The 27432-nt window shown below is 47.9% G+C and overlaps 1 protein-coding gene across 1 annotated transcript; it reads right to left on the bottom strand.

Moving 5' to 3' along the window:
• Positions 1-158: 158 nt before the first annotated feature.
• Mmp2 (matrix metallopeptidase 2) lies at positions 159-26622 on the bottom strand. Its single transcript, XM_034522345.2, has 13 exons — positions 26225-26622; positions 23244-23470; positions 22326-22474; positions 21278-21406; positions 20916-21089; positions 18071-18244; positions 17149-17322; positions 14913-15068; positions 13756-13897; positions 10279-10415; positions 7804-7963; positions 3461-3570; positions 159-1032 (listed from the first exon to the last, which is right to left on the bottom strand). Exons 1-13 carry the CDS (start codon positions 26375-26377, stop codon positions 929-931), a joined length of 1989 nt encoding a protein of 662 aa, XP_034378236.1. The 5' UTR covers positions 26378-26622; the 3' UTR covers positions 159-928.
• Between the last annotated feature and the right edge of the window lie 810 nt (positions 26623-27432).

Here is a 27432-nt window from a genome sequence, read left to right as displayed (position 1 = left end):
CGCCCATGTAGATTAGACACATGAGCCTACTCACTCTGGGGTTTATAGTTTGGCACCTCTGACCTTTCCAGCACACATCCTCTGTGCCTTGCATTGCGCAGAGATTTGCTTTTTATGTCTGCTCTCTGGCCGTGAGCTGCTAAAACAGAGCCAAACACTGCCACTCAATGGGTGTCTTTATTTATACTTGTTTGCCATTTCCCATGGGGAACTGTTAAAGGGAGAAGCAGGAAGGCTGAGCAGAAAGCCACTGACTTGGTTCTCCTCCATCCAGTGGAGGAAACGACTCGGGATGCTCTCCACAGAGTGAGGAGGGGAACCCTCGCTAGGCGCCAGGCAGGCTGAGATGCATCATGCAGTGATTCCAGACAACCTGATTCCGTGGGTCAGAAAATGCAACGTAGTGGAAAACTGAAAAGGTTGAACAAAACGAGGGAAGGGCATACAAAGCAAACCGCTAAAGCAGTGCAGGTGTCGGGGCAGCCGGAAGGGAGAAACCAGGTGTCTCTGATTTCCACCTTGACACACCTGTATCCCACTGCCCCATGCCAGGCTGTTGGGCCACCAGTGCCCTCCTAAGACAGTCTCTGTTGACTCTGAGGGTGCTGTAAGCCATAAAAGATCATAGATGCTGAAGAACCGGAAGTGTGGAGCACCAGAGCAGCCCAGAGGAGGGCTGCATTGCGAATATCCAAGCATCCCCTAGGGTGGGCGGGAGGGAGAAGAAGCACCTGGGAGGGGTACTGTCAGCACCTTTCTTGGGGCACAAAAAGAAGCTGCCCTCTTAAATCTGAAATCACCAGGTGAAGAAGGCTGGTTAACTACAGAGCGGAAGACAGGGCAGCCAGGCCTCTTCACATCCTTCCCCAGTGTCCTGGGCCCGGTGTGCAGTGATGAAGATTATAAGGCCTATGGGAACGGGGCCAGCTCAGCAGCCCAGCCAGTCCGATTTGATGCTTCCAAACTTCACACTCTTCAGACTTTGGTTCTCCAGCTTCAGGTAATAAGCACCCTTGAAGAAGTAACTGTGACCTGAGAGAGAGAGAAGAAAGAGAGACTGGACCCACTCTGACCTTACATGATACTCTGGAGGTTCCTGGGAGCTGTTAAGCCTGCCTGGCCTAGGGAAGCAGCTTTTCAACCAGGGAAGACCCTCAGGTCTGTAGGAAGAGGAAAGGCTAGGAAGTCAGGTCTCTTAGTTGCTGTACTTCTAAGCCAGGAATCAGGGCACTATCTTCTTAGAGCTGTGTTTCTCAACCTGTGAGTCATGTGACCCTTCAATACAGTTCCTCATGTGGTGACACCTCCCTAGCCATAAAATGTTTTCATTGCTACATCGTAAGTGTAACTTTGCTACTGTTAGAATCATAATGGAAATATCTTTTTTTCCCACTGGTCTTAGGCAACCCCTATGAAAGGGTCATTTGATCCCCCTAGAGGGGTCACGACCCACAGGTTGAAAACTACTGACTTAGAATTTGTTATGAGATTAAGTTAGACAATATTTGCTATTGGCAATAGCAACACCTTTCTGAGCACAAGCCAAACACATATATCATACGTCAGGGGATGGGGAACAGACGGCCCATATAGATATAAATAATATAAGTATAAATATGTATGAATATGAATATAAACATAAATATTTGCTTCTCTTTGTCTTTAATTCTGAATGAGTTGCCAAGATGTAAACACTTCTGGCAATATCATATGAATACGCAGATGTATGGCTTCTCTTTAAACCTCTAAAATATCTAAAACCACCAGACCCTACTCTTGCAGGTAAGCAGTCAGCAGAGGCTGAGAAGCGACCCTTTGCTATCAGTGAATCACTTGTCTCTGGTTCCTTACAACATATATTCTCTCTCTCTCTCTCTCTCTCTCTCTCTCCTCTCTCTCTCTCTCTCTCAGACTTCCCCCACACTCACACACAGTCACACTCAGGTCCCTCCATGTAATTACTCAGCCTTCCCCCCAACACACATACACACTCACACAACAATCATGTCCCCCCATGTGCACATACTCAGCCCTCCCACATACACACACTTAGGCACACACACACTCACACACACACACACACACAGAAACTCTCACACACACACTCAGCCCCCACAAATACAGTCACACACTGACCCACCCACACACATACACTCACTTAGCCACATATACACACAGACTCATACTCAGTGCCCCACACACTTAGCCCACACGCACACTCAGGCACACACACACACAGTCCATACACATGCACACTCATAAACAGGCACACACATGTGCACACACACCCATACATACACTCATATACTCTTTCACCACCACACACTCATGCACATATACACTCACACCCCCCCACATACTCAGGTCCACACCCATACTTACACACATGTACAAATTCATGCAGTCAGTAATGCACGCTTAAATGTGTACACATAGTCAGATCCACACTCAGCCACATGCACAGAAGCATGCACACTCTTACACACACATACACACACACTCACACAAACACACTCATACACACACACACACACACACACACACACACACACACACACATATGCATAATTTATTTTCTACTGTTTTCCCTCCTGGTCTCTAAAGGCTCTGGAATATGTGAATTCCTCCAAACATGAAGGACCCTGTCAACTCCATTTAAAACCCTAGCTCACAGTAGGGACTTTGACAGATATTTGGTTGAAGGGAACCCTTAATGGAGCACCTGATTATACATGGCTTGCTTTCTTCACTTGTGAGTACTCCCCATGGGAGCTCAGGGACATGCACTTTACAGATGGTAAGAGCACCAACACCCAACCACCCACACCACACATAACACACACACACACACACACACACACACACACACACACCTTTGTGGTGCTGAATTAAAACCTCCTCTAATAAGCCATAAAAGCCAAACTGACTGACTTCATTTCCAGGGTACTAGAGAGTCACAGAACCCTCCCTTGGAATATGGTTCTCAAATTCCAATTACTGTCCTGTGCTGAAACTGCAAAGAAGCAAGCAGCTGAGTGGGGGGCAGTGGGGGGAGGTCACTGCCGCAGGGGTGACAGAGCATGACAAAGTTTGCCTTGTCTTGAGTGGAGCCATGCTTCTGATGGGAGGTGGTTACTAGGCCTCCTGAGAAACCCAATACAGCCTGGCTCAACCCCCAGAATGAATTTAGGGCACCAGGCCATATTCCTGGTCCCTGGAGGCCTCCCAGCCCTCCCCCTGTGGCTCCAGGCCTTGCAGCTGTGAGGGCCTTTCTAGATTTTACAGCCTGGAGCTTGGCTGGGGCAGCAAGGGTCAGGGGCCTGGCTGCCTTCCCAGCACTGAGCTGAAGGGACTGGTTTGTTTTCTGGGACTGCCCTGCAGGAGTGTGTGCCAAAGAGGAGCTGTTTTCTGGCTCGGATCGGGCAATCCTAGAACGCTAACAGAGGCCTGGGTAGCTCACCACCGCCCTGCAGGTCCACGACTGCATCCAGGTTATCAGGGATGGCATTCCAGGAGTCTGCAATGAGCTTAGGGAAACCGGGATCCATTTTCTTCTTCACTTCATTGTATCTAGGAGAGAGACAGGGAGATGTAGGTGGTTTCTGTGGAGGCAAACCCGCTGCCCATCCTCACTCACCGATCCTGGAGATAATGGAGCCAAAGGATGGCACAGAATGGGTCTGGGAAATAAGAATTGGCCCTTCAAAGGGGAAGTGGGCAGCAATGTGAGGGTCTAGAGAAGACCCGAGTTTGAATCTCACACTGCTACTTCCTAATTGAATGGCTTGAGACAATCCCTAAGAGCAGCAGCCAGTGTGACTGCCACTGAGAAGCACAAGCTTGCGTTTCTCTCATGTCTGGTATTCAGCAGGATTTGGGAACTGATAGTTCTTTTAAGGCTTTTTCTTTCTTTTTTTTTTTCAAATTTTCTCATGTGTTTGGTTGTTTTGCCTGCATGTATATATGTATGTCGTGTGAACGAGTGCCCTCAAAAGCCAGAAAAGGGAATCAGATCCTCTGGAACTCGAGTTATGGAGAGATGGTTCTGAACCATATGGGTACTGGGAATTAAATTAAATTACCCAGCACTTTGAGAACAGCAGATAGCGCTCTTGGCTGCTGAACCACGTTTCCAGTCCTTACAACCTTTGATACCCTGCTACAGTCCTAGGACCAGTGGACCAGACCCATATAATTCTTTCATTGTGTGGTTTGAACAAATTGCTACTTCTTCATCTGTCAAGCGGGGATCACAAGCCATGTCTGGGAGTTAACCGAGGCTGAGAGAGAGTGAGGTTACAATGCCATGTGGTGGGTGTAAGCTCACAGCCATGAGTCACCAGGCTGACTGCATGCCATCCAGTCCTAGCCCCAGCTGTCAGGGTACATGTTCTACCGGGCCCTGTATTTAATCCAGGTAAGTACCTTAAGCATTAGAAAACCCTTCTCCCTTGCTGTTGTTTCAAGTTTCTTGGAGAACTTTTTAATTGCTGCTGCCCCTTTCCTCCCTTCTTTCCCTCTGTCTCTCCCCCACCCCCCAACAGACTAGCTATATTTATTTTAAAGATGTAACACTGTGCAAGCTATGTGCTCCCACTGGGTGCCGGTGGATATCTCAGTAAACAAGGTCAAGCCTCACCTCCAAGGAGGAAATTTCTAAGCAGATCCTTTTAGATACCATTCTGGTGCTGGCTAAGCTTTCTTTGCTCTACACAGCATCCTGGATGGCTCTCCTTCTCCCCAGCAGCCAACCCTACCACCTCCATTCAGAAGCTCCAACCATAGCCTATACCACGTGTGTCTTTTCTAGGGGGTTTCCTTGCAACCTATCCCCCCAGAAACTGTCAGAAAAACCTTTACAACTGTAACTTCATCTGAATATAATTTCTTGGAAATGTGTTTTTTTCATGGGCCAAGTTACCAAAACCAAGTCCCCTAGCTCAAAATCCCCACCCAGACCCCCCACAACCCCCATCTGCATGACCTCTACTGAGCCCTCCCCCACTGTAAATCCCTGGAATTACAATGGTACAGAGATATGTACCCTAAGCCCCAAGGATTTCCCCCAGCACAAAGAGAGGGCAGGAATCAACCCCTACCCACTGTATAAGTAAGGGTCAGAGAAATGAATCGGCTTGCTTCCAGAAGGTTCTTTTCATTCAGGAAGGCTACAGTGCCATGTCAGGAGAGGTGTCACCTCCTCCCTGTGTCTACAGATGTAGAGGGTAAAATACAGAGTGTCAGAGGAAACATTTATATCCCAGCTTTTCCATGTGTGCCTTTTGACCCACTTCTGCTTTAGTATCCTTGGTCCAGAAAATGACGCACATAACAATATCTACATTAAATGAGAAATCAATCCAGATGATATGCGCAGCAGGCATCTGGAGCAAGACTCAGGTCTGGACCGAGAGTTGCCAAGAATAGATGCAAATGTTTTTGAGCCTCTTTGTACCATAAGCTCCAGGAGGACAATGAGGGCCTCCATCTGGGCCTCCGTCTCACCAGCACCTAGCTCTGTACACAGCACATAAGGGATGCTGCATGTATATCTGTGGTCTAGGTGGGGACTTCAAAAAGCAGCAGCTGGCATGCTGGGGATAGTTACTTACCCTGGTGTCTCTCTCTCTCTCTCTCTCTCTCTCTCTCTCTCTCTCTCTCTCTCTGTCCACTTCCCTCCCTCCTTATCTCTCTCTTTCTCTCTGTCCCCTTCCCTCCCTCCTCATTCTCTCTCTCTCTTTCTCTCTCTCTCTCTCTCTCTCTCTCTCTCTCTCTCTCTCAACCATGGCTCATGAAAGTGTCTCAAACTCCGCGTCACCTTTCCTGGGACAGACCTGTCTCCTTTGTATGCACAATCCAGAACCAAAGAGCAGCCCTTTCTAGTCCAGCCCCTTTACCAAAGGCTCCTGGAACTTCCTCAGCAGAGGACAGTATCTGTTCTGGCATCTAGAGTTAGAGGTCTTATCAAGGAAAAAGATTAAAAGAAACCAGCACGACATTTCAGGGCCTGTGAGTCTGTGTATGCATGAACACTCCTGCTCACACGGGACATGCCTGTTCTTGCATGTGTATACACATAGGGTGTGTAGGCGGGATTCAGTGAGACTACTTCCCAGGCATTGTGGGAAAATCACCTAGGCTTTAGGATTCTGAGATTTCTGAATCACGCGTCTATGGCTCTCCATCTCTCCCTCCCTCCACACTGAGTTTTGAAGATTCAGAGTGCCTGGGATGCCATTCCCAGTACGTGGGCATGCCGGGGGTGTGGGCATGCCGGGGGTGTTCCGGAGCCCATGTGCCGAGGTCAGCTCAGTGGTTTCCTGACAGACTGTTTTTCTTCTTGAGGCTTGAGATACCAATCAGCTTAGGTTGCTAAGTATCTCAGCAGTGCTTCCAGAATTCCACCCTGCCATGGGCAGCCCCAGGACATAAGCAGCTTCTGAATCAGGGCAGTTGCTGGTGGGGTGAGGGGAAGAGAAGGAGGAGGAGGAGACAGAGGCTCAGGAAGGAAGCTGGATTGTTTGTTCAGGGATTCCAGACAAAGTGTGGGAGTTCCATTAGTAGTTCCTGGGTAAGGCTTGGATACAATGACAGCCACCGAAGGTGAGGATGGGCAAGAGGTGGAGGGTGCTACGGAACTCTAGTCCACCCACTGATTGAACGACCCAGAGGGCACAGTGAAGGCAGCTGGGGAGGACAGAGGAAAAGCATCTTTAGGCCTACCTCTGGGCCAGCACACTTACATGTAAGTAGGATGACTGAGTTCTTTAGTTTCTTTAGGTCTCAGTTTCCTCACTGGTAAGCTGCGAAAAATTGGAAGCACACTTCTGGGCTTAAGCTATGTCCGCAGATACTGCTTTCTCTGGTCCCTTATCCTCACCTTTGCCTCTCAGTGCTAGAGCCTTCTTTTTGGAGGACTTGGAGCAGATCCGCCTGCTTCTAAACTTCTCTACTGCCAGTCTGCACCACAGGCCAGGCCTGCTGCAGACACAGGGGAGGGTGCCTGCTGCAGACACAGGGGAGGGTGCCTGCTGCAGACACAGGGGAGGGTGCCTGCTGCAGACGTGGGGAAGGGTGCCTGCTGCAGACACAGGGGAGGGTGCCTGCTGCAAACATGGGGGAGGGTGCCTACAGTCATGAGGGAGGGTGCCTGCTGCAGACATGGGGGAGGCTGTCTGCTGCAGACATGAGGAAGGATGCCTGCTGCAGACATGGAGGAGGCTGTCTGTGGCTTCCCAGGGCCTGGTTGGATGCTCTCTTCCTCATTTCCCTCTACTTCCTCGCCTTCACCTTCCCTTCCTGGGTTTCCATGCATCAGGAGGACAAGGGCACTCTCCAGGGTCAGAATACCAGGACTCACAGCCCAGTTGTCACTCCATGGCTATGGGCACTGAAGCCTGTTTTTTAACCCCTTGGAACTCTGTTTCCTGCCAATGAAAAGAGGGGAAAACAGTGTCTTGTACTTCACTAGACCTTGCAATTAGCATCTGGCATACGCTGACAGCAACAACAGCTATTATCTGTAACTGTATTACCAGCTCTTCTGCATTGCCCTGACGTGAGGCTCTAGACTAGGTATCTTCAGGTCCAATCAAAGGCAGCTGAAAAAGGAAAGGAAATTCAGGCAAGAAATACCCTAGCAGTATTACAAGGAAAGTGCATCCTGACTTCCCTTGGAGGGCCTGTTCCCTGGCAGGCTGGGGACCAAGGAGGAGATATCTACCCACACTGTGTATATCAAGTCACAGAGTGTCTTTCCCAATAGAACTAGCCATGTTGCCATTGTACCTGGGATCACCTTACCTCCAGAACTTGTCTCCAGCAAAGATGTATGTCTTCTTGTTCTTATTCCAGTTAAAGGCAGCATCTACTCGCTGGACATCAGGGGGTAACCCCAGGCTGGTCAGTGGCTTGGGGTATCCTCTCTCCAGAGTGCTGGCAGAATAGACCCAGTACTCATTCCCTGAGGGAAGGGGCAGAAAATGAGATGATGGCTGTTGGGAAATGCCTCAGGCCAATCCAGCCCTCCCATCATCTCTCCGGCAGAAGATACTACTGGGTCTTTCTCAATAGAGCATGACCTTCTGCTCATATCCCAGCTCTGTGCCTGGAAGAAGGTCTCGAGCACAGGATCATGTTTTATTTCACTTTCTTTTGAGATGAGCTCATGTAACCCAGGTTGGCCTTGAACTTCTCATCCTCCTACCTCACTCTCCTGAGTACTGGGATTACAAGGAGGCAGACTCCCCCACACCTGATTTCTACAGGGCTGAGAACCGAACCCAGGGCTTTGTGCACTCTAGACAAGCATTCTACCAGTTGAATTACATCCCCAACTCATATGCACAAAGTTGTATAAGTCGGTGGTAAAAGGTGACAGTCAAGGGAGGAGACGTGGAAGACAGGCAGCCAATACACATGGCCACAAGAAGCCCCTCTTTCCCACCTGTATACAGTGCCCTGAGAGCCAGAGCTCACTTGTCCAGGACCTATGGTCACCAAAGTATGGAGATGAAAGCTGTCCATATAGGAGACATGCATATAAGTGCTCTAATCTTAGCTGAGCCTTCAAGGCCAGCCTGAGTTATCTGATAAACCCTGTCTCAAAACAAAGATATAAGTAACAATCCTGGTAAAGTGATGCTTCCTTGGAGTCTGGACACCATGTATAAAACACTTCGTTTCTATCCTGGTTTCAGAGACTACCCACTATTCAAATAGATACATGTTTAAACAAAACATTTTATGTTAAAAATGAGGTGTCAGTGGGTGCCACTGGGGGCTGCAGAGATGGTTTGGTGCCTGTGAATGCTTCCTACTCTTCCTAAAGACGGAGCACCAGTACCCAGGTTTGGTGGCTTACAATCTCTGCCTTGAATTCCTTCCCTGACTTCCCTGGATGATGCTATGTAGACGAAATATACCCTTTCTTTCCCAAGTTGCTTTTGGCCATGGTGTTTTATCAAAGCTATAGAAACCCTAAGACGTGGCTATAACTCCAGTTCCAGGGGGATCAATGCCTCTAGCCTCAGTAAACATGTTCATTCATGTACACACCCCCAACACACACACACACACATACATACATACATACATACATACATGCACAAACACACACAGAGACAGAGACGTGTATATACTTTTTTTACAAGTTTGGGGTTAGGGATGTAGCTTGGTTAGTTGAGTGCTTGTGGAGCATGTGTAAGAGTTCCACACACAGCATCAAATTAAACCAGGTGTGATGATGGCAAATGCTTGGTCCTAACACTTGAGAGAAGGCAGGCGGGTCATAAGTTAAAGGGTTAAAGGTCACCCTTGGCTACACTGAAAGTTTGAAGCCAGTCTGGATTGCATGAGACCCTACCTGTCTTAATACACACACACACACACACACACACACACACAGAGAGAGAGAGAGAGAGAGAGAGAGAGAGAGAGAGAGAGAGAGAGACTCATACTCAGACACACACACACACACACAGAAACAGAGACCGACACACACACACACACACACACACACACACACACTTAAAGGTCTAACTAAGGTAGCTACCAGCCAAGACTCTAGCCCTGTTAAGTTGTTAGGGAAATATCGGCACTGAAAGGAGATTCTGTTTTCTTCTAGGAAAGGAAACAAAGATCAACAAAGAACCCAGAGGAGAGGAAATGTTTGTCTTATGGGTGGGGCTAGTGGATGCTGGGTGTCTAGACCAACCTCCCAGATAAATTTAATGTGTGTTGGCTAGGGTTTTTTGTTTGTTTGTTTGTTTACTTGACAAAAGCTTGAGTTATCTGAGAAGGGTGGGGGACTCAATTGAAAAAAAAAAAAAAACAAAAAAAACAACATGCCTCCATAAAATTGGCCTGTAGGCAAACCTGTGGGGCATTTTCTTAAGTAGTGATCAATATGGAAGCACTTCTGAGCCTGTGGTCCTGGAGTGTATAAGAAAGCAGGCTGAGCAAGCAATGGGGAGCAAGCCGGTGTTCAGTGTTCATCTCCAGCTTCTGCTTCAGTTCCTGCCTTGAGCTCCTGCCCTGCCTCACCTTCAAGCTCCACTACAACTGTAGGCTGAAACAAGCCCTTACCTCCTCAAGTTACTTTTGAACCTGGTATCTTAGCACAATAGAAACCCGAACAAAGACTACCCTTTGGGAAATGATGTTGAGGCAGATCCCTAAAGGATCTGCAGTACCTGCAGGTGCCTGGGAACTGTGGTTTGGTGAAGGAGTGGATCCAGCTAGACAGGAACCAAGGGCCAGCAAGACCCTCCTACATACCTGCGAAGAACACAGCCTTCTCTTCCTGTGGGGCCTCATACACGGCATCAATCTTTTCTGGGAGCTCAGGCCAGAACGTGGCCACCAGCAAGGGACCTGTGGGCTTGTCACGTGGTGTCACTGTCCGCCAAATAAACCTGGGGACAGGAATGGGCCATAAAATGTCATACCTTCTATCACTCTGCAGCTCTAACCAGAAAACCAACTCAGAAACATGGAAGGATAGTGGAAGGAGTCAAGGTCAAAAGAAGGTTGGAGAGATACACTGGGGAATAGGACAGATACTGTTCTGCAAGGTACCAGGGCTGAGAAGCCACTCTTTGGTCTTGTCCCCACCTCCTCCAGGAAGCCACCCTAGACTGTCTCTGTTCTCTGTGTTTCCTTCCTCAATGACTCTCAATACCAGCACTGAGTGCCTGGAGTGGCTGTTGTGTATCTCACCTGTCCTGTTTGATGAGAAGCCAATCAAGACAACAACGGACAGTGCTTTAGAGCATTTTTGGAATTTAAATGGTCTATGGGCTTTGGCAAAATAAGAGCTACATTTACTAGGGGTATACTAAGCACCAAGCACTTTTATGACTAAACCTTGTAAAATGTAACACTCAAAACTGCATGTGTGCTTGATGATCTACCCAGCCTCTCTCTCTCTCTCTCTCTCTCTCTCTCTCTCTCTCTCTCTCTCTCTCTCTCTCTCTCAGCTCTACACTTATAATCATCCTTCGACAACAGGAGTCCCTGATGCCCGTGACTTCATCCTCATCCTAGGAATTAGGCTCAGGTGTCTTCAACCTTTTGACATTGTAACGGGACTTGTCATTGAGTTACAAAGACAAAAGCTCTCCTCGGCTGCACTTGGCCCTGAGTATCCATTGGTCACGAGTAAGCCACTGATCTCAAGCTGCAGTCCTCAGACCAGCAGCCCCAGCAGCACCAGGGCTTGCCTTAGAAATGTGAACCTGACATCTGCAGAGCAGAATTCTCTGGCTTATGACTGAGACTCTGTTTGAACAAGTCTTCTGGGTGACTCTGCCAAAGTTGGTTAGCCTAACATTTCTTGCCATGTGTATTACATCAGCATGACAAAATTGAACAGATAGACTGGTGTCTATCTAGACATCTCTCTGTGTCTCTGTGTCTCTGTGTCTCTGTGTCTCTCTCTCTCTCTCTCTCTCTCTCTCTCTCTCTCTCTCTCTCTCTCTCTCTCTCCCTCCCTCTCTTGTGATCCTAAAGGCTACTGGTAGTCATCTTGGAACCCAATCTTGGCATACATGGCATGCAGAGGTGTCAATGGACAAAGACAAGTCACAGACCCTTCTTTGCCCCTTAAAGCAGCTTTATCCCTTCACACTATACCATGAAAGACCAATTTTTCTTTCACTGTGTGATCTGGAGCAAGAGAGAGTGGGTACTTGAGCAGGGACATGATCCTAATTTGCCAATGACACTTAGACAGATTATGATAGTGCCTGGATTTAAGTCCACATCTAACTCTAAAATCCATATTCAAGGATCCTGTAGTACTACCCTGTTCTCCAGGAGCCTGACACCATTACTGTTTAATTATTTACAGATCAATTCAATGACTCCATTGAACATACATTTAGGTCCTTCTGATAGAAAGTATGATGCTGTGTCAGAACCACCTCGGCCTGAACCTTGGCTCAGAGCTCTTTCCAAGATTCCCACATCTGACAACTTCATACACAATCAGTTTCCACAGAAGCAAGTGTTGCAAGCTGAGGACCTTGCTGAAGAGTAGAGTCCCCACTTACCTTTTCTCCTCTCCACAAGGTACAGCAGGACACCAGTAGCATCTACAATCACTATAACTGGTTCAGGCGCTAAGACATTACTGTGTCTGACTTACTGCTTTTTGAGTCTCATTTCTCTATCTTCTTGTTATCACCTACTGAGTACATAGACTCTGGGAAAGGCAGAACATTGGAATCCCACACCTGGCCCTGTGTCTGAAAAGAAGTCCTTGTTGGAACAGAAGAAAGACACTCCATGGTCATCTTTCAGCCTCAGTGGATTCTCTGACCCACACTGTATATACGTCAGGAACTTTTATCTCTGTCTCAGATGTATGCTTCTTAACCTGGTACTCCTATATCACTAGAATCCCCTCTATTATAGGAAGCATGCTTTTGAGGACAGTGATGTGACATTAAATAGACCCTCTATTCCCAGCACACTCTCTTCCCTTCCTTAGCTATCATGGAAACCCATCAAGGCAACTAGCACAATAGATACTAAATTATGATTTATTAAGATAACAGCTGATGGGCCTGAACAAACATCCTCTCTACTGGCATGGTTCTAAGCACTAAATGCATCTAATCCTTATACCTGCTCTATAGGGTAACATCTCAGCCTCACCTTAATATGATCAAGCTGAGGTACAAGGGAAACAATAAGCCCGCTGGGGATCATCCAACCTGTAGAGAATTAGTGTAGTTTTCTACTTCCACCACCCATTTTCCTAACTGTTGTACCCTATGAATGGATGAGTGGATAATTGGCTCAGTCTATGGAAAGACCTATGAATGGATGAGTGGATACATGGATCAGTGTATGGAAAGCCCTATGAATGGATGAGTGGATACATGGATCAGTGTATGGAAAAGTAATAGAAAAGAAGACAGTGCTGCTTGGTAAATCGAGCGATCAAACAAAGCATACATACATACATTCATATGTGATAGATTAATAGATTGAGGCAGGTATAGATAGATGGATAGACAACAGACAGATAGATGGATGAATGGACTTTTTAACGAAGTCCTCGATGGTACTCCCATTACCTGGCAGCCAGGGCATTAGGGTGACTCTCAGCCATTTGTCATGACCAGAATCTCGTAGAATGAAGGAAATAATCTCTTTCTACCTATGGTCACTTGCTATCTATACAAACAGCAATTTGGCCACTTGAGATCAATAGATTCTGGGAGAAGACCAATGGAAGACTGGCTAATTCCCCTACATTCTTCTCTCTGTTCTACTTTGGAATCATGTGTAGATGTGCCTTGCTCTATGATAACAAAGTCTATCTTTTAAGGCTGGGCTGGAGTGGGCTGGGATGCCCAGCTTAGATATGTTCTTTGATTTCACTTGTAGAAGATTCTCATATATTGCATGGATGAAATCTTTCAATGTGTGTATATGGTTTGATTTAGCCTCTTAAACCTTGTCATTTACCACAAGTATCCACAAACTATGAGAGAATGAGTAGCATGTAGAATATATCAGACCCCCTGCTGATTCAAAGGCTTAGACATCTGGTAGACCCAGAATTCAACTACCTGTGTGGTAAACCACCAAGATTTCTGGGTTGTGAGACACAAGCAAAAACTGCTTACTGCAAGTCATTCTGTGACAGGATGCCCCAGGAGCCCTCTACAACAGTGGGGACACAAGAACAATGGGAAGGGACAGAGGCCAGAGGGTAAGAAAGACAAAAGCAACTTCACTCACCGGTCCTTGAAGAAGAAGATCTCACCACGGATCTGAGCGATGCCATCAAAGACAATGTCCTGTTTGCAGATCTCTGGAGTAACAGGTCCCAGTGTAGGCGTGGGTCCAGTACCAGTGTCAGTATCAGCATCAGGGGAAGGCCCTGGGGAATGGAGAGACACCTGACCCTAGACTCTCCCCAGCAACAAGGCTTCTCATCACTAGGCTGGGTCCGATTATTGCTCATTTAACCTGCTAAGGCTATAAAAAAAAAAGAGAAGTCTACCTCGGTGTACTTAAAAAGGGGAAGTCTACTCTGAGCTTGGAAAGGGGAACTAAAAGAAGCTTGAATCTTGCGTGGTCTCTTACTTTAAGAACAGAAAGGGCTGGCTAGTACCAGTAGAGGTGTGGCACTTTCCTAAGGATTTGCTTTCATATTCTTCAGGATGAGTGGCAGTTGCATCTAGGGAGGTGAACTGTTGCATCCTTTCAGCTGATATGTAGCCTTACCAGGACTGCAATGCCACACATCACTGTCTGCATCTCTGGTTCTTTCCCAAGTTCAGAGTCCGTGGACTTCCCCATCCAGGCTCCACTTCCACTGCTTTTCCTGGTCCAGGAACCACTAGGACTATTATGTAATCTGATTTCTTTTTTAAGAAATTGACTGGCTTTTTAGCGTCTAACCTCACTGAAAGCACAGACAATAGCCAGTCATTGGTGACAGGAAGCAGTTACTATGTTTCTATCACAAAATGAAACAGCATCTTTGGAGAACTAGCAACCCTCATCCCATGCCAGAGAAAATCCTGCCCTGTAGGCAGCTCACTCTTCTGGATCCTAAACCCTACCTGGCTGCTAAGACCTAGTTGACCTTGGGTCAGACAGACCACCTTTCTCCAGCCTCAGTTCATATACCTTGCAAATGGAAAGCCCTGGAAATGTGGAACCAAGAGAGGCATGGATAACTAGAGTTTAGAAAGGACAGGGCTGTCTCAGCAACCCTTTGGAGCATTACTCTGAAGCCTGAGGACCAGGCACAAGCCATGTCCCCTGCTGATGTCCCTGGCCTTTCTGACTAGATGTGGTCTGGCAATGCCACCTCTGTGTCTTCCCACTCAAGCTGTGGGATACTTGCAGACACCTCTACCCTCAGAGGCCCTCAAGCAGTGGCTTACCATAGAGCTCCTGGATCCCCTTGATGTCATCATGGGATAATCGGAAGTTCTTGGTGTAGGTGTAGATAGGGGCCATCAGAGCTCCTGGGTCCTGAGAGTGTTCTAGCCCCATGGCATGGCCGAACTCATGGGCTGCCACGAGGAATAGGCTATATCCTGAGTGCCAAGGCAGGACATGGGGTAGAATTCAAGAGAGAAATAAGACAGACATCAAGACCTGCCTCATAGAAAGGAGATTGGGGGGGGGGGGCGCGGGGGGAAGGGGCAACTCCAGGGCTGGACTAAAAGTTCTAGAAGTGGCATGTATTGGTTTTTCCCTTGTGCCGAGAGTACTGTTGCTTTTGAGTAGGCCAGTAAGCATCTTCTCAGCCTTTCCCAATGATGGTTGTATGTGGTATGAGGGAGAGAGACAGGGGCATCTGCCTCATGTCCCATCTGTGAAAAAAAAATCATGCTTTCTGGCCATTTGTGAGAGTTGACATAAAACCTGTTGCTCAGAATCTCAAAGAGGGAGAGCAAGAGGGAGATTCTGGCCTCAGAGTTTCACCATTTCTTCCCAGGGAAGGGAGTAAAAACCACTCCCCTGGGAATGTGGCTTGATGATATAATATTCGCCTACTGTATGCCAGCAAATCACTCCCATGGGGAAACTGAAACAAAACATATCCATGCCTGTATGGCTTGTTCAGGCTTGGCTGTGGAGAGCAGGCAAATCATGTGCTGCACCCTCCGCATTGTATTGTGACTCAATTATCCCATAGCCCAAAAGTAATAATAATAATAATAATAATAATAATAATAATAATAATAATAATAATTCTGTCCCTGGTTACCTAGGATATTATTTGCAGATATCACTAAAATGGAAGCCAGAGCCAAGAATGATATTATATATCTATAATTCCAGTACTTGATATGCTGAAGTAGGAGGATTGTGAGCTTGAGACCAATCTGGGCTGCAGAGTGAAACTCTGTATTAAATAAATGAATCTGTTAAAATGTTACCACATTGCAGTCAATGAGCTCTTAGCCCACTGTGGATCACGACCTCACAGGAAGAGACAAAGGTACAGATATGGAACAGAGAGTGACATATAATGACTGAAGCAGACAATGAAGTGATACAGGCTTGGGGAGGGGGGCACATTAGTTGTAAACTTCCAGCCTTCAGACTCAGGGAGAAGTCAGTTTATGTTGTTCTAAGCCACCAGTATATTATACTTTGTCCATGGCAGCCTGAGTGTCCACACATTCTTCACATGGATGGAGATCACACCTTAGACAGAAGTTGCACAAAGCAGAGGTGTCAGCCTATCTCCTAGGCTAACATTTGGTGGGCAAGAAAAATCCCTAAGAAAAACTCATTTGGCCAGCTGCTGGCATTCACCAAGGTGCACCTCAATATAAGAGAAAAGCACTTGTCACAGAGGAAAGAGTGTCTCAGCATCAACTCTCCATGTGACACAGCCTAGAATCATCATTAAAAACTCTCAATTGAGTATTTGTCTACATTAAATTGGTCTCCAATAGATGCAGAGGGCATAGCCTACTATGGGTGGCTCCATTCCCTGAGCAAATATCCTGAGCTATATAGGAAAGCCAGCTATACTAGCTACACAGTAGTATTCCGTCATGGTTCTTGCCTTCAGGTTCTTAAGTTCTTGCTCTGACTTCCCTCAACCTGGGAGTGTAAGCCTCTTTGTAATAACTCTTTCCTCCCTAAGTGTTTATTCACAAAACTAAAAATCAAACTAGAATAGAGACCCACCTAATTCTTGCAGGTCCTGGACCTATCCCCTTACCTAAACATTTTTGGGCTACCTGAGAAACTGAAGCTGTGGGCACCTTGGCACTGAAAGGTGGACCCAAAGCACCCTGCTCAAAGACAGCAGTCTTGAACATCTCCTGCTAGTGACAGTTCTGCCCGGAGGGGAGGCTGGAGTGGAAGGCAAGAAAGGCAATAGCTGGGCTGATCCCTACCCAGGGTCAGTGCCTAGTCGTAGTGCCTCATTTTGAAGCTATGTGAATCTCCAACTGAATCGGCTGGACCAAAGCAGGGAGCTGTCTTCCCTGGGGCTGAGCAGAGTCTCTGCTCCGATGGTAGGTCTGAAGGTACAATGAGGGTATCTTTTCTAAGGGCAATATCTATGCTTGAACATAGTCTGGGCCTCAGAATGTTCCAGCTCAGGTGTGGAGGAGTATCCAGTGTCTCTACCCAAAGGCCAGGGCCTCATACCTTGGTCGGGACAGAAGCCCCACTTCCGGTCATCATCGTAGTTGGCTGTGGTCGCACACCATACCTTGCCATCACTTCGGCCGGCACTGGTGCAGCTCTCATACTTGTTGCCCAGGAAAGTGAAAGGGAAGACACATGGAGCACCTTCTGAATTTCCACCCACAGTGGACATAGCTGTGAGGTAAACGACAGAGGTCAAGGGGCAGCAAAGGATCTGAGGCCACTGCCAGGAAGCAATGACAAGACAGTGGCATCAGCATACACTCACTGGGTTCCAGTCTATCCTATTCACCTCCATCAATAGCCCTGGCACAGCAGAGACCCTATAGTGGCATCTCCATGTCATAGATGAGACTTGTCTTGAAGAGGCTTGAATACATTAAGAAACTTGATGAGCAGATAATGCTTGAAAGTAAGTACCAGACCCAAGGTTTAAACCCAGGTAGCCATGGTTCTGAGTCTAGAACTGGACCCTTATAGACAGGAGCAGAGAGGTCAGACACCCAGAGGACTGAGCAAACTGATGGTCTCAACACACTGTCCTAGAAGATGAGCCTTTAGGATACCAATCTCTGATTTAGCTTCAAGAAACAGGCTCAGTAAACGCATGTAGGAGAAGAGAGAAGTAAGAAAGGATGACCAGCAGACGGAGAAGAGATACAGTTAAGAGAAGGTGAGAAGCAAGATCCAAGGTCAGAGGGAGGGAGAGGAACACAGTGTCAGAGCTGAAAGACTGGGTGCAGACCGGCTAGCAGGGTGCAAGCCGGCTGACCAGAAATCACTAGCACACCTCCAACAGTTGGCTCCCATGCCCAGGTGGTACCTGGCAGCTAAGCTTGGGGAAGATGCTGTGGGTGGACAAGTGGGTATTAAATGGCAAAATGCTTGCCTCTAAGGAGCAGAGAGAGGCAGGGATACCCACCAGTCTCGGGGCAGAATCCGTACTTCTTATCCCGGTCATAGTCCTCAGTGGTGCCACACCAGCGGTAGCCGTCTGTACGGCCCTCAGTGGTACAGCTGTTGTAGGATGTGCCCTGGAAGCGGAACGGGAACTTGCAGGGCTGTCCATCTGCATTGCCACCCATGGTAAACAAGGCTGGGGAGGCAAAGAGGAGGAGGAGATGCCATTGAGAGAGATATCTGCCCGGCCAGAGATGGCTAGTCACCCACTTGCTGGTTCATACAACACAAGTTGTTGCTATCTTAAAAATATTAATTACAAACATTCTCTAGGGGCTGGAGAGATGGCTCTGCAGTTAAGAGCAATGGCTGTTCTTCCAGAGGACCCAAGTTTGGTTCCCAGCACCCATGTCAAGCAATTCACAACCATCTGTAACTCCAGCCACGGGGATTTGATGCCTCTAGCCTCTAGAGAGTACCTGCACTCATGTGTACATGCTCACACAAAGACACAGTTACACTAGTTTAAAATGAGAAAAAAAATTAAATCTAGTAAAAATTAGCTTCTCTGGGAAAGTTTCAGTCCTTTCTGGACATCTCCACTGCTGCTATAGCCAGTCCCTACAGAAGGAAGAGGAGAAGGGGCAGCTGGTATCTTAGCCTCCTACTCTGATAACCACAGGGTAAGGCATGACTGGAGAATGGGGAGAGATAGGATCGAGGTCAGCCTGTCTTGAGCTCCCCCAAGGCTCTCCCATCCCTGCATCCACTCTAGAGTTACAAAATGGTGTGTGTCTGGAATTGCCAACTATCGAAACCACAAGTGCGTAACAAGGACCATCTGTGCACAGCAGTGCCAGAGGTGACCTCACTGGGTCTGTTAACTCTACCACAAGCCGAATAGAACCCAACCCCTGGCCTCCCAATGCAGGAAAGGGGGTGGGTCTCTATCTTCATTGCTTTTCTCCCCTCCCCCAAACAGGAAACCTTTTCCTGATGGACCAGAAAGACTAAAACTTAGAGAAGAGGCAGATCTGAGTCCAGAGGCCCTGGTGATTCAGAGTCGGGGAGGGGAGGGTTAAGTGATAACTTTGATCCCACCAGCTGTGTTTCTGCCACCCAGAAGCCCATCTCCTCTGGGACCCACTCTCTTCCCAAAGAGAAGGTCAGGGAAGAGATGCTGAATCAGCAGTCAGGAGGGCCTGAGTAATCGGAATCGCTGCCCCAAGACCCAAACACGTGTGCCTTGTGCGTACTTGAACCTGGCCGAGGACCAAATCCATAGCCAATGTCTGACACAGAGGGAACCTGTCCAAAACTTAAGCAGTCCAAGGCTATGTCCATATCTACCCATGAAGCTTGTATCAACAGAAGGGCTGACTCTGAAAAAGGTTTCTATGTTTCCCCCATGTCCTAGCTCTGACTTACTAACAGTCAATAGCTTGAATCTTAGTACCAAATTTAACTTCCATGATAAAAGCATAAACAAGGCTGGGGATGAAGCTCTGTGGAGGAGAGCAGGCCCACCATGTGTGAAGCCACGGTTTGGATCTGCCCCACAAAGACAGAAGAAGGAAAAGAAGAAATGTAAACAGGAAGACAATTAGAAGCTCTTTGTTCCTTCCTTCCTGTCCAGAGGACTGGCTCTAGTGTTATGTTGCAATAGGGACAGGGAGAGTCAGAGCCATATACAATTATATACAATTACAGACCCTCCTCAACCCAAACAGACTCCTTAGTCTATGACTCAGGAATGTCTTTACGGGTTGGGGAATAAGCTAATCATTAGAAGTAGGTCTGTATTTTCTCTCTCCCATTTCTCCAGCCTTTTTTTTCTGGGTTTCTGATTTCTAGAACCGTCAAGTGAGATGGCCTGGCCAAGTATGATGCATTCATGGGTTTTCAAAAATTTATGATTAGAAAGTGTGTCCAGGAAGCTTTCAAAGTAGATTGAGGGTGGACATCAGTACCCTTCCCCCCCCCCCCTTCACACTTTTACCTCAATAGATGGTTGAGGGGAAAACTGTTTCAAGCTCTAATGAGCGCGCGCGCGCGCGCGCACACACACACACACACACACACACACCACTGAATGGAGCTGGACACCTGTCATGACACAAGGACAGAAGGCAGAGTCAGATGACCACTCTGACCACTTTAAGTGACTTTCTTCAGTACACTGGGCTCAGTGTAGGAGAGGTGGATAATATTCTCAGACTGAAGTCCCTACTTGGATCAGGTACCAGCTTGGACTGAGTCTTGTCCTCCTCCTACTGCTCAGCTCTTGATCTGTCTCTAGGTCTCATCCCTCTTCTCCTGGCCTCCTGGCCTTGAGACCTAGGTCTTGTATAAAGTGTAAAGTGCTCCCCCCACCCAAAAAAAGTACTTTGATACATTCAAGGTCATTCTCGTGTATGTTAGGAAAAAATAACGAATATATCAAATCCATGATCTCACAAATAATAAAGCTGAGCCACCTGAAGCGACTTAGCTAAATATGAAGAAGTAAGCAGATACTGCCATGCACCACAAAAATCACATTTAAGTTACAACAGACCACACACACAGTGGCCCATAAGGGCAGAATGACTGGCGACTTTGAACCCTTCTCAGCTTGTGTAAGGATACTGTGTTCACACAGTGACGATGAACTTGCACAACTACACTTCTTAGAATGTGTGCCTGTCCCTGAAGCAACAAACACAGTTAGAGGCGGACACAATGACATCTGAAATCAGGATAATGAACACTTAGATGAGGGGAGGAAGGTTGACTGGCCTGTGGAATGCGGAGGATGTAGCCATAGCAGGAACACCTAGGCTGGGGGCCTGGGTAGGATGAGGGTTGGGGTCAGGATAGATGCTCACCTTCATGGGGGCAGAAGCCATACTTGCCATCCTTCTCAAAGTTGTATGTGGTGGAGCACCAGAGGAAGCCATCGCTGCGGCCAGTGTCTGTGCAGCTACTGTATTCCCGACCGTTAAACAGGAAGGGGAACTTACAGTACTCGCCATCAGCATTCCCATACTTTACGCGGACCACTGCAGGACACACAGAGGATGAGACCCACCTCACCAGGGCCTTCCCCAGACACCTGGCTGTGAGCTCATTCTGGAGACTGAGTTCCCTCCTCCTCCCACTGCCCTAATCCCATTAGAGCAAACAAAGGGCTTAAGGTCGGTTTGGGTTGCTAGGAAACAGAAATAAATACTGACTGAGGCTATCTTACCTTGTCCTTCTCCCAGGGTCCACAGTTCATCATCATCAAAGTGAGAATCTCCCCCAACACCAGTGCCCGGGGCAAAGGCATGTGCCAGGAGTCCATCCTTGCCATCAAATGGGTATCCATCGCCATGCTCTGAAACCCACATTGACTCTTACTTAGCTTTTAGCATTCCCTGCCCCCACAGCTGGGTCCTTGAGCCCAGTCACACCCTTATCTGTGTTGGGAGCTCCTCAGCCCTCTAAACACCTGTCCCTTTCCCATTTGGGTTATGGAATAAACATTTCAGGGAGTCAATGGAAAAGGTCTAACTTGGTTGTTACCATCCTGTGGCCCATACTCTTCAAGGCCACATGGTCCTCTCACCAGCACCATAGGTAGACCTTGGCTATGTTCATTGCTATCAGGAACACTGTACCCACCCACATGTCTTCAGTGCCACTACAGAGTGATAACTCCTGGTACCCATGGCCTCCCATCAACACCATCTTCCTCACTATGCCATATACTCATGGCAGACTGTCATCATTATCCACAGGGCTAGCCTTCAGACCCTAGTGTGCCACAATGTTTCCCCTACTTAGCCCCACATCCACACTGCTCTTTCACTGCCCTCTGCCTTCATTGCTTTACCGCCTTGTATTCACACCACCAGCCTTCATATGTGTGTTGGTGCCAGTTGATGCCAATAGCTCATATGATGGCTTGACCCCAGATTCTATTCCACTTCCTCCCAGGTTGCTATTGGGACTACTGAATTTAATTGTAAAAGTCTTTCTTATTATTTTAAATCTGAGTAGTCATATGCACTAAGGGGCTGTCATTTACAGGGTGCAGTCGGTTTTCGCTGCATGCAGGGTATACTGCCCTGCATCCCCCGCTATCACAGCCGTGGCTTTCCAGTGTCTGGGACATGCTCTCCTACCTCCATCTGATGCGCACCCGATGTCTACACTTCCTTGGTAAGCTGCCCTGAGGATGCACAAGCTTCTCAAATGTCAACCTAGACCCCTTGTCTCTGTGCTGTTCCATTCTCCAGCCCACTTCAGCCTACCCCAGCGTCCAAAGTTGATCATGATGTCAGCTTCCCCATCGTGGATTCGAGAAAAGCGTAGTGGAGTCACATCACTCCATACTTTTAAGGCCCGAGCAAAGGCATCATCCACTGTCTCAGGGTCCAGGTCAGGTGTGTATCCAATGATCCTAGAGGGCAGAGAAATGCATATGACCATGCATATATGCAATTGTGCAAGTGTCTATGTGTATGTGTATGTGTATATGTATGTGTATGTGTGTGTGTTCTTGTGCAGCAGATGTGCTGAGTGAAGCTCACTGAGAACACCCTCCTGTACTGCATTGATGTCTTCAGAGTCTCAGACCTTCTCATCTCTCACTCTGTCTGAGACAAGGGCATCAGGGAAATAAACAGTACAATATCAAACAAAAGGCAGAGATTTCACCCTTGATCAATACCAGGCACATAGAGTTGAGCTCTTAGCCCAATTAGCAACCAATCATAAAAAAAAAAATTATACAATGAAGAATACAATCATCAGTTGATCACCAAGCATCCTCCGCCTGCCCTAGTGACCCAGATGATAATAACAATCACCAACACTTGGAGACCCAGGCTTTGTATCAAACATTGTGGAAGTTTTTGATTTACACTTAATCTAATGTAGTTCCTCAACTACCCCTATGAGGAGCAGATTTCTTAGCCCTGTTCTATAGGCAAGGATACCAACTATAAATGTAGGAGAGTAAGACCAGTGCTCCCATGGTTACTGAGTATGAGACTCAAGCCTAAGTCTGTCTGGCTCCACACACCAAGAACTCTGTATGCAAAGTCCCTGGATGCTCAGCTCTCAAGAATGACACCTCATGAATCCCCTGACCTGGAAAGGCAATTCCCAAGGAAACACACATCCCTCCAGCTGCTGGCTCTGTGTCTCCCCCAGCCCCTCCTTGGCACCTGTATGTGATCTGGTTCTTGTCCCACTTGGGTTTGCGGGGGAAAAAGTTGTAGTTGGCCACATCTGGATTGCCACATCTCGGCTTCCGCATGGTCTCGATGGTGTTCTGGTCAAGGTCACCTGTCTGGGGCAGCCCAAAGAACTTCTGCATCTTCTTGAGGGTATCCTTCAGCACAAAGAGGTTGCAACTCTCCTTGGGACAGCCATAGAATGTGTTCAGGTATTGCTGAAAGAGACAGACACTCTCAAAGCCAGGAGCCACATTGGGAATGGCAGAGCACATAACCCCAACTTCTGCCAAGCACTCACTAATTGGGACAGGATGAAATCAGGAATCCAAAGACAGTCATAGGCTCCCAAATTACTTCTGACACCCACCAGTGGGGTGATGCATTTGTAAAAGGCATAGCTACCACCTTTGCTTTACTCAAATTTATAATTTAGTAGGTGTTACCTTAGGTAAAACACACACTCACACTCATACACACACACACACACACACACACACACACACACACACACACACACACACACACACTTCCCGTCATGCAGAGGAAGAATCTAAGAAAAAGGCAGGCAGCTTAAGAAACTTGCTCAAGAGGACACCACTCACAAATGGCAAATCTGGATTTGACATCAAGTGATCATTCTTGAACCCTCAGACCCCGGCTTCTATCTGATTGAACCTCTCAACAGACCTAGGAATGCATTCAGTATTTTACTCATTTGTTTTTCCAGTTCAAATCTTAGGTTCACCATTTCTTTCTTTCTTTCTTCCTTCCTTTCTTTCTTTCTTTCTTTCTTTCTTTCTTTCTTTCTTTCTTTCTTCTTAAGATTTATTTATTTTATGTATGTAATTACACTGTCGATGTCTTCAGACACACCAGAAGAGGGCATCAGATCTCATTACAGATGGTTGTGAGCCACCCTGTGGTTGCTGGGAATTGAACTCAGGACCTCTGGAAAGACAGATGGTGCTCTTAACCACTGAGGCATCTCTCCAGCCCCCAGGTCCACCATTTCTAAAAAGATGTTGACTTTATCCTTTAGAGGGCCTGCCCCAAACTACCAACCAGCTGCTCAACAAGCATTGTTTGGTGGCCACCATGTGTCAATCCCTGTGCTACTGCTGCTGATGGAGACAGGCACTTCTAGTCTGTAAGTTCAAAACCTGATGCAAGATGTGGGTGGATCACAAATACAAACTTAAATACATGGGGAAGGCTGGCTGGAATGGCAAGAGGAGCTAGGAGTTCTGGCTTCATGGCTGGTTCTCACCTGCTTGGAGGCACTCAACAAAGCGGGGAAAAGGGGCGTGATAGTAATGACCACAGTGGTAATATAACAGTAATGCCTGATGTGTACTGAGTGTTTCCTAAGTGACATACACCCTTCCGGAATTCTAAAAGTACCTGCCCATCTATGACAAAGATGGTGCCACTATGACCCTCTGACGTCAAAGAAACAGCCACTCTGGAAGTTAAATCAGTTATCAGAGATCACCAGGCCAGAAGGTTAATGTGGAATTTGCAGGGAGTCAGATCCTGTAAGTTAAAAGCCCCCTCCCTTTTCTTTCCTTTTCTTTTTTCTTTCCTTCCCTTTTCTTTCTTTCCTTCTTCCTTCCTTTCTTCTTTTTTGTTGTTTTCTTCTTTTTTGGGTGGGGTGGCTTTTTACTTTAAGTTGAACCTTCATGCCCTGGTCTCCCCAGGTGTGCACCATCCTTGGCCACCTTGTTGAGCTCTCTCCACCTGTTATAGGGGACTCCTACGAGGGGGACATTCCATCTACTCAAAGGGTCTTGCCCCACAGTAAAAGAAGCCTGGAGGAAAGAGATTTGGTTCCCCCCACCCACCAGGGCATGTGATTCCTTGTCTTGGGTAGATTGGGGAGGAGGCTGGCTGAAAGATTTCTAAAATGATTGGAAAAGGGCAATAAAAATCTAAATAAAAAGGGCAATAAAAATCTGAGATCCAGCAAAGCGTCCAAGCCAACCCATGGCCAGTGGATGGCAAGATGTGTCTACTCCTTACTGTGGGTATCCCTTTGCAGCTGCCTCTCTGTCTAGCTTATGCAACACTGTTGCCAGGGTGCCTTAGAGCCAGGCGCACGCTCACACAACAACTGAGCCGCAGCTCTGGAGCCTGGCCAAGAAGGAGGTCGTACTGGCCGCTGGCCGACCCCAGCCCGGCTCAGTCCACCCACGCCCCACGCGCCCTGGCCTTCTGCTCCTGCTCCTCAGGCCTGCCAGCTTGGCGGGTTGTTTCCTTGTGTCCTCTAACTCCAGGGAAAAGTTCAAAGGACCCTCCTGGACAACTTCTGCAGTAAAACAAGGCATCCATCAAAATGCACATTCTGCTTCCCTTCAGCCTCAATTACTTGCCAAATGGTCTCCTCCAGTATCCCACCAAAAGCCTGTCTCTAGCTGTGTGCCAAAGTTTCCCAGAAGTTTGCCAAGCCTTGCTTTGGCTATCCTTTCGTGTGCAAAGGCTTATACAAATTATATGCCAACTCCCCCCCCCCCCCCCCCCCCCCCCTTTCAAGAGATTCCCCTTTAACTGATTGCCCTAAAGGCCTAACAAGATGCTTGCCCAAGGTTCTGTTGCCAGCTCTCCTGTTGGGTCCAAAAGACATTTATAAAGCCCGCCTAGAACCAAATCCCCTAGGTAAGTAGACAAAGTCCCTATTATTCACAAAAACAACCCTTTCCAGATGTTTCCCAAGGCAATCACCTCCCTCCTTTGCTTCTTCCTGGTTCCTTGGATGTGAACTTCCCCAAGTTACTTATCAGTGGCCTCTTCTTACCAAAGCCCCTCCCCATGGTTTACAAAAGCCAACCTCTCCATCAACTGACCAAGAAAGAGACCCTCAAAGATGTTTACCAAAGTCCCTCTAGGCGCTGTGTGCCAGTAGAGGGGGTCATGGGGAGGGTGGCCTGCGTCTTCTGTTTCCTAAATTTGTCTCAGCCAGCATAGCAACTTACCACTGCCAACTCTTTGTCTGTTTTGGGGGCAACATCACCGGGGAACTTGATGATGGGCGACGGTGCAGCGATGGCGAGGTTCATCAGGCAGCACAGGACGCAGAGAACCCGCAGAGGGCCAGCAAGCGCTCCCCAGGCCACTCGTGCCTCCATCGTTGCGCTCCCGGGCTCCGGCGGCGGCTCCGCGTGTCACCCTGAGGTCGCTGGCTGTGCCCTGGGGTCCGGGCGCCTGCTCTACACCGTGTTCCGAGATCCCCTTACTCTATTGCCTGGGCTTCTCGGGGCTCAGGGGCTCATAACGGGGATCCCACCTCCCAATACGCACCACCGCTGCGGGTGCTTGCAGGTCCTGGCAATCCCTTTGTATATCTAAAGTCTTGGATGCACACAGAGCCTCCAGCCACCCGGGGAAGTCTGGATGCAGCGGAAACAAGGGCGGGCAGACGCCAGATGTGGCCGGCTGGGCTGGAAGAGTGCTGGCAGCACCGGGTGGAGTGGGGAGGGTGAGGGAGTGAGGTCTGACCCGCCCCTCTCCTCCCCACCCCCTTTCTCAGTTTCTTCCCTCCTCTTCTTCCATTCCCGTCCCCCCCTTCTGCCTCCAGCTACCCAGGCCTTCTTGCTCCCTAGCTGGGGTCCACCACTCCACCTCTGCACCGAGATCCTCTTTCTCTAAACAACTGGTGCTAGTCCTACAGACTCTTATTTAAGGATTGGATCAGGGCCTTGTCTTTGGAGAGATGCTGGCACAGGAGTCAGAAAAGTGATAGCTAGAAACAAGACTCCTACCTCTCATGATGGTCCAAAGCAGAAATGTTAGATAATCAGCCATAGAACCACTGGAGGAAATGAATAGAAGTAAAAAGAGCTGGATAGAAATGGTTAGAATCTAGCCGGCCTTTCTTCTCCAAAAATATACATTTACTTGGTTTCACTGGTAGTCCTCAATAGAACACAATACAGTGGCGACCACAGCACTTCACCCTGAGAAATGTCCCCTCTCTTAGGAAAGACAATTGAGTCTGCCCTTACTCACTCCACCCCAACACACACACACACACACACACACACACACACACACACACACACCCCTAATAAGGACATTCTAGAAAAGCTCCTTGGAAGATGTGACTTCTGAGCTGTTCCTGGAAGAGCACCTTGGGGCATTGGGTGGGAACAGAACAGACATTTCCAGCAAGCTTTATTAGAGA

This window comes from Arvicanthis niloticus, chromosome 18 (genome assembly GCF_011762505.2).
Source record: "Arvicanthis niloticus isolate mArvNil1 chromosome 18, mArvNil1.pat.X, whole genome shotgun sequence".
Classification (NCBI taxonomy): Eukaryota; Metazoa; Chordata; class Mammalia; order Rodentia; family Muridae; genus Arvicanthis; species Arvicanthis niloticus.
The sequence above is the reverse complement of the archived record's forward strand: the minus strand, read 5'-3'. Positions and strand labels throughout refer to the sequence as shown.

What these genes read in the sequence shown, in the direction of transcription:
- Mmp2 (XM_034522345.2), bottom strand. Translation starts at nt 26,377, where the DNA reads ATGGAGGCACGAGTGGCCTGGGGAGCGCTTGCTGGCCCTCTGCGGGTT. An exon ending in CAGACAAAGAGTTGGCAGTG is followed by an intron (nt 23,471 to 26,224) that starts GTAAGTTGCTAT and finishes TGTCTCTTTCAG; the next exon opens with CAATACCTGAACACATTCTA. An exon ending in GGGCTTCTGTCCCGACCAAG is followed by an intron (nt 15,069 to 17,148) that starts GTATGAGGCCCT and finishes CTTGGCACTCAG; the next exon opens with GATATAGCCTATTCCTCGTG.